The following is a 7690-nucleotide window of genomic DNA, read 5'->3' as shown; positions in this document are numbered from 1 at the left end:
ACGTTCATGAAATTGCAGCAGCTTTGTACAAACGTTTTTTTTTCAGGCGACTTCGGGGGGGCGGGGGTGGGCTGCACTCTTGCCATTTTTAAAACCCGGTCGTATCTCTTGAATGGAAAACAAAGGGGGGGCGAATGTACAGTTGAACTCTGCAGAACGATTATAATTACAGAGCCTTTTTGTTCTTGTATGAAAACCAACGAGCCGGCTTTGCCTGTTGACAGTCTGACACATTCCTCTGCAGCCAGGAGCATTTTTTTTCTTCTTTTTTCTATATCACTTCATTCAAGATTTACTAACAGCGCTGACGATTGCACAGAGTTTATAACAAAAGGGGGTGCCTTAACCGAGGAGGAGGAGAAGATCAAAGAAGAGGAAGCCTACTCCCTCCTTCACCTTCTCCCCCCCCCCCAACAGATTTTGTGGAAGTTATCGCACTTATTCCTCATGAACATACAGAGGTCAAATCCAATTAACATTTCACGTTATGGGAGATCGCGGCACAAATCGCACGATTTCGAAGAATTGTCTTGCCTGAGGACTACAGAGTCGCACCAGAGCTTCAGCCCCAACCTCGGGTCCCCCAGCCCGCCGGAGACCCCGGACTCCTCGCACTGTATCTCCCGCATCGGGGACTACCTTTTGTTGGAGCCGCTGGAGGGAGACCACGTTTTCAGAGCCGCCCACCTGCACAGCGGGGAAGAGCTCGTATGTAAGGTGAGTAGGCAACATGGTGGATGGATGCATCCTACCCTCTTTTATTTATTTTTATGCCAACAGAATAGTTTTCTCCACCTTTTTTCATTTTCCAGTTTGCTTTACAGGGGTTTTGCAATGTGAAAAAAATACATTTTCAGGACAAAATCCTCTAGTTTTTGCATTCATTACATGAACTATAATGGCTTTATTTTAATACACATTTCATGAAAAGAGCTGCACATAACATACAGAGAAGTACTTGGTTGGTGTCTGGGTTTTCTATTGCAGCAAGTCCACACCCCTCTGCACTTTTTTTTTTTTTTTTAAATAATTGCTTGGTTTGTAAATAGAGAGCAGGGAGAGTAGCCTAATGGAAAAAGTGAATCGGTCGAGCTGCGTGGTTTGGATTGCATGATGTAACGTTGACAAAGGAGTGAGTAACCACACACACACTCCTCTCCGTGCTATTCTCGCTTACCCGTGGCTTCTCTCTTTCCTAGTGCAATGCTGTGTTATTCCACCCTTTGCTGTTTTTATATTTGGCACCTTAAGCACAGCCCTGTTGCACGACAATTGTCATATTTTGAGGACGGGTATGCAGAGAGAAAAGCACACAGGAGGAGGAGGAGGAGGAGGAGGAGGGCCGAGGGAACTCTACAAGTTCAGCCAGCTGTTGTCATTGACCCCCTCCAACTGTAAAAAAATAAACCACTTTTACCTCGAGCTGGAGGACAACCTAATGGCCTTTCCTCACCGCATTTATAGCCCTTATTGACTTTGGTATATCACTGATTATGAAGGCAGTTGGGTCGTCCCTGAGGTGCATTCCAGCTTAAGTGGCTTGATGAATCGAGAGATAGCTACACGCACCGTTGGACTCATAAGGCATGACATATCCAATAACCCTTACCTTTTGACTCGCCTGAGATGATGTTTCGTCATGGCAATAACTAATTAATGGCCTTTGGCACTGCCTGTGAGCTAACTGCCTTTTGACCTCATCTCCTTTTTGTGCCGCTTTCAATGCAGCGCCGATCAATGCCCCACTTGCAGGATTGATCAGCCCCTCCGAGCTGGAAGCTCCGTCACAGCTTCAGATCTGGAAACGCTATAGGGGTGTATTTGTATTGACAGCGAGCAGGAGATGAGTCCTCTCACCTGAACTGGTTGTGCTGAAAGTCAATGAGGGGAGGAGTGGGGGTTACTATGGAAACAAAAGAGACACTGCAAACCCTGGCTGCAGTACAACACCATTCAGTAACACAATGATTTCACTTTGCCTCTGTGCAACCTGACTCCCTCTGCCAAAAGAGTAAACACAAGTTTGGTGTCACTAGAAGCAGTAAATTGCAAAAAAAATGTGGACAAATGTAAATTGTTTTGTCTCCAACGTGGGAAAGGGGGATTCGTCACAAACACCATGACCCCAAAACAACCATCTAATGAGACCGTTTCACATGTTAAGTCACCATAGATACAAAAATAAAAATGTCTAAAAGACTGTAAATATTAATGTTTTCCTGTCTTATGATTGCAGGTTTTTGACATTGGCCGATACCAGGAGTCACTGGCGGCCTACTTCGCCCTGGGCCAGCACCAGCACATTAACCAAATCCTGGAGATCTTGCTCGGGGAGACGAGAGCCTACGTGTTCTTCGAGAGGAGCTATGGCGACATGCACTCCTTCGTCCGCACCTGCAAGAAGTTGCGGGAGGACGAAGCTGCCAGACTCTTCTACCAGATAGCCTCTGCTGTGGCACACTGCCACGACAACGGACTGGTCCTCCGCGACCTCAAACTGAGGAAGTTTGTCTTCAAGAACGAGGACAGGTGAGTTCATGCATAGACCACGAGTCTCACCGTTCTTCTTCTCTGGTTTCATCTGAGCATGTTGTCTGTGATGTAACTGCATAATGTAATCGTGTCAGTTGTATCTGTGTGTGTCTCGGCTTACACAGAGGATAGTGTAAACTGAGACGCTACGAGACTGGCACGCCTCACCCAGATGTTACGCAGGGAACGGGAAACATAAGCTCTTCTTGTCGCTCCGAGCTATTTCTGTAGGTTTAGTAGTGGATGTGACAAACATATCGGGTAAATGTAACGCATGGAATCGCACCTTTCTGAGGACCGTTGTAGTGCAGATATCCCAAAAGCGACAGCGAAGTTACAGGACGAGCTTTTTTGCATGACAGACGATAAATTAGGGGCGAGCTTTTGCCACTGCAGCGGGTAAATCAACACACTATACTGACCCCTGGTGGCGGCATTTCAGAACTACATCCAGGCATCTGTTGCCACAGCAACCTGAGACCCCTCTCCCCTTTTGATTTTATTATTATATTAATGAAGATATTGAAATTGAAATCTTAATAGCCATTGAGTCAGACCCTTAATATTTTATTACACTTTTACAATCATTTCTAATGCGAAAGTTTGTCAGGGGGAACTACTTTACAACCAGTTCTGATCCGACACCCGCAGCAGAGGCACAGACGGCCCATCGATGCCCTCCAGCTCAAAGTGTGACGTCGTACTTTGGCATTAACGGTGGAAAAGAGAAGTTGAGCCGCCTCACGTATTCAGTGCGGGTCCAATGACCTCGACTGTCACACCAGATTGCTCATGAGCTGAGACGCCTGTAACCCTCCCTCCTCCTTCCATTAAATGATTGATGTCAAGTAAGTTTTTTAGGAGTGGTAGTGCAGAGCAGTATTGGGTCACATTTACGATGTGGCCTGTAGGGCTGCAACTAACGATTATTTTAATAATCGATTAATCGGTTGATTTATTTTTTCGATGAATCGGATAAAAAATGTTTTTATCAAAAAAGCGTTCATTTCCAACCCTTTATTCAAAAACAGAAGTGACAGTGCAAAACATCTTCAGAAAGTGCACAAACAGGTTGCTCCTTGAACATCCCTGAGCTGTTAATTAAAACAACAAAATGGACTAACACTAAAAACATACACATCTATGCTTTACATCTGCCAAATGTGAGCCCTTTTTACTGTAATTGATCCCTCCAGAGGCTGCATTTACATACCCTGCTTTATCAATATGTATGAAATACTGGGACAGTGGGAAGCTGTACTGCTACATATAGAGCGTCCTCTTCCTTAAACTTCATCACGTTGTTGGCTAAGCCCAACTACGTGATTTGCTTCATTCTACTTTGAGTAAAAAAAAAAAACCTGCAGCCAGATCCGCCGGTTTAACGTTAACGAGTGACAACGTGAACTGAACCAGACCGGGGGGTGACGGCATGTTTCATCACGTTACGTTTTTTTACAAGCAAGACTGAACTGTAACGGAACATAACGGAACTTTAACGACAATACACAACCCAAACACGTTAGCTAACGCGATAGCAAGCTGACTAGCTTCCATTAAAAACAAGTTTGAGGAACATGAAGACGCTGATTGGCCAAGACTCGACTTGTCAAAGATCTTCTATTTTTGAGAACATCACAACCTCAGCTTTTCTCGTGTCTCACTCCAATCTCAGAAGCGCTGGCCGGCCAGTTGCTCTGCTCCGCTTCTTTTTTTTTTTCTTCTCCGCGACTTATTGCCCGGCGTAATAATCGCGCGACACAACGAATCGATAATGAAATTCGTTGCCAACACTTTTAATAATCGATTTTATCGATTCGTTGTTGCAGCCCTAGTGGCCTGTCAAGAATCCTCTTACATCGTCTTACAGTGGACTGTTCCAGAGACACAGACGTGCTCTGGCTTTGAACCCAAGTGTGTGACAAAAGGCTAGAGTGAAGGCAAAGTGCGGGAACGGAACAAGACCAGACATAAAATTATACCTGGGGCAGACTTCTTCAGTGTGTGATTGCTCCCTGGCATGATTTTGGGTCAAAGGTTGGCCTGGCGTGCGATTCAACATGGCTACCTAAACAGGCCCCTGTTGATCTGCTGCTCCTACACCAAGCACATGAGACATCGACGGACCAACATGCATTGCATCCCATATAGTTTTTTTCTTTTTGTATTTCTAAGCCCTTAACTGTAATTGCAGGTTTCCGCATGCCCATTAATCGAGAAAGAGCTCCACGGCACATTAATGAAAGCAAACAATGAATCTGGGAGTGAGCTAATTCGAAGGTGTTTGCACGCGTCACAGATGGCAAAAAAGAAAACACATTCTTGAGTACGTCTTAGCCGTCTTGGTTTCCTTTTTTCCCCCTTGTAGCTCCCAATAGATCCAATTGCACACCCCGGCTCTTTGTCTGGTTGCACCACGTCTCGTGGACCTCACACGCAGATGGCAGCGTTTGCACAGCCCCACAAGTGTCTCTTATCGTGCACATGGAACATTTACTTGCCTGAGCATCTCCAGATTCTTTAGTGACATCGCGTCTGAACAACCAGCCATTATTATCAGCACTCAAGGGTATCATAGCTGCTGTTGTGGGGTTTCAGAGAAGAATGCAAATGCTATTTTGAGGGGGAAGAGCAGCAGAAGGAGAGAGAAGAGAAAAAAACACTGTCGGGTCCTTGATTCTCTGAGAGCGGTTCAATGCATGCAACTTAAGACGACCTGTTTCTTTTGAATTGCGGCGGTCTTTTGGAAAGCCTATTCGTACATCAATGCTTTTTGGGCGAGCTATTATCTAAGTGAAAGGAAATGTCACTGTTAACCTTGAGCATTATGTGCTCTATTTCCTCCGATATCCAAAAGCGATGGATCCAAAACACTTAAGATGCCCACTAGAGCAAATTACCCCACTTGAGAGCCTTTTGTATTTCTTTTTTTTTGTCATCCAAAATTGGAACAGTGATCACAATTGTCACTGCACTGCATTCACATTAACAGATTATTCTATATGTCCATTGTTTTGTAAAAACGACATGATCGCGTGTCTTTTTGTTTTTCCTTGTGTGTCTCCAGGAGCCTCGTGAAGCTGGAGAGCCTCGAGGACACTTATATCCTGGACGGTCACGACGACTCCCTGTCAGACAAACATGGCTGCCCAGCCTACGTCAGTCCCGAGATCCTCAATGCCAACGGCAGCTATTCGGGGAAGGCGGCTGACGTGTGGAGTCTGGGCGTCATGCTGTACACCATCCTCGTGGGGCGCTACCCTTTCCACGACGTCGAGCCCGGCTCCCTGTTCAGCAAAATCCGCAGGGGCCACTTCAACGTCCCCGAGACGCTCACGCCCAAGGCAAAGTGCCTGATCCGCTCCATCCTCCGCCGGGAGCCTGCTGAGCGCCTCACCTCCCGGGAGATCCTGGAGCACCCCTGGTTCGCCTCCTCCGTAGCGCTAGGGGGCACCGTGGCGCACGGCAGAGGCGAACGGGAGCAGGAGCAGTTGGTGCCTGAGGTGAACATGGAGGAGGAGCTGGAGCAGTTCTTCAGCTGAGCAAACACCAAGCACAAAACTAACGACTCTGCCACGGTCAGCTCGCCGCGTTCACAGCAGAGCCGAAAACAGTAGTTTAGAGATTACTAGGTGAACATTTGTCTCATAATAAAGGTGTTTCCATCCTGTTTCCTTTTCCACCATTTCATGGAAAACCTTGAGCCTGGCATGACAAATGGCATCTATACGTCACCTGGCGACGCAGCTCCCGCTCGGGGACGTTGCCGCCAGACATGCAAGTTGCAAACAATGTAGCAAATGTTCTTTTTTTGGGGGGGTGGGGATCTGTTTGGTTTAATGTGGTGTGCATAAAAGTATACGCATTCACAATTTTTCGACACTATGGAAAGCATGAAGGGACAAAAGAACACGGGAGAACAGTTCAAAATGAACAGTGCAACACCACACCGTTTTCTCACAGATTTTGTTTAGTTTAGTTTTTTTGTTATAGCTTTAGGTGGTGTCAATTTGAACCACAGACCCAGGGTCAGGATTCACAACCCCAAGTTATATTGTTAATACAACAAGGTGATCGTCGCCGACCTGGGACCATTGGGTAATAAATGGAGCAGCTTAGGCTTTCTTCCCTCATCATCAATATGGTTTGGCGTCGTCTTTGTTTCATCGTTTAGTTTCTGTTCTCTCTTTTTTTTGTCTTAATTCATCTTAGTCATCTGTATGTGTCGGCCTCTTAAGCCTTTACCACACTTCATTCACCACCACACTGATGTTTTTCAGCAATATCACTTGTTTTTTGTTTTCAATCTATTCCACAGTGTTGCTCCTGCTGCTTTAATATCACTCCCGAAACCTCAATCGTGAACAACCGTCTTTTTGGCGTCATGCACTTGATGTGTTGGGTGAATGGACAATTCCACCACTGAAAAAAATTAGCTTCCTCTTATTTAAATTCATTCTTCAGTTGTAGAACGAGAACGTAACATTTATTTAAATTGTAACAGCTATATTATATATATATATATAAATAAATATTAAATATATATATTTAAAACTACATTGCAGGGTTTTTCTTTATTCAGAGATTCCTTCATGTATGATGTAGGCAATATCTTGACACAGGATGGACGCAAAGAGAAAAATGTCTGTCTGAAGTTTTTGGAATACACTTCTTGTTAGCCAGTATTCACGTGCCCCCGACTGCCCATGCCACCCGGTTTCCCTCATTTCTTCTTTTTCAACACTTGATACGAGATATTGGGTGGTAGTATTGCTACGACATGTTCTCTCCAGGACCCTGTGTTAGTTTTCTACTGCCTGCGTAGGTTCTGTGAAACGGTCATGCTCGGAGTGGATACCAGTGGACATGTTTTGTCGTATCTCAATGTTACTTGAATTTGTGTTTTTATCTAGTCATTGGCATGTGCCCCATGAATGCTATAGCCTGCCTAGCAGGGAGGGGGAGGGAGGGGACGGGATGGGTGGGGGGGGAGGGTGCTTGTTTTTTAAGAAAAGGAAGACAAAAAATGGAAAAAGAACTATGACATTTCTCAATTTGCTACTTGCTTTTCAATAAATAAAACAAACTTGCTTTTTTTTATAGACTGAGCTACCTTTTTATTTAAGTTGGTGCTAATGTTTAGTCCTTTTGGTTTCAT

At 45.2% G+C, this 7690-nt stretch overlaps 1 protein-coding gene across 1 annotated transcript; it reads left to right on the top strand.

The window, feature by feature from the left end:
• Window positions 1-447: 447 nt before the first annotated feature.
• On the top strand, window positions 448-7476 carry trib2 (tribbles pseudokinase 2; the record flags this gene model as incomplete). The annotated part of the gene is made up of 3 exons (XM_079214640.1): window positions 448-717; window positions 2237-2529; window positions 5600-7476. 3 exons carry the CDS (start codon window positions 448-450, stop codon window positions 6072-6074), a joined length of 1038 nt encoding a protein of 345 aa, XP_079070766.1. The 3' UTR covers window positions 6075-7476.
• Between the last annotated feature and the right edge of the window lie 214 nt (window positions 7477-7690).

The sequence above is a fragment of the Taurulus bubalis genome (assembly GCF_910589615.1).
Source record: "Taurulus bubalis genome assembly, chromosome: 3".
Classification (NCBI taxonomy): Eukaryota; Metazoa; Chordata; class Actinopteri; order Perciformes; family Cottidae; genus Taurulus; species Taurulus bubalis.
The sequence above is the reverse complement of the archived record's forward strand: the minus strand, read 5'-3'. Positions and strand labels throughout refer to the sequence as shown.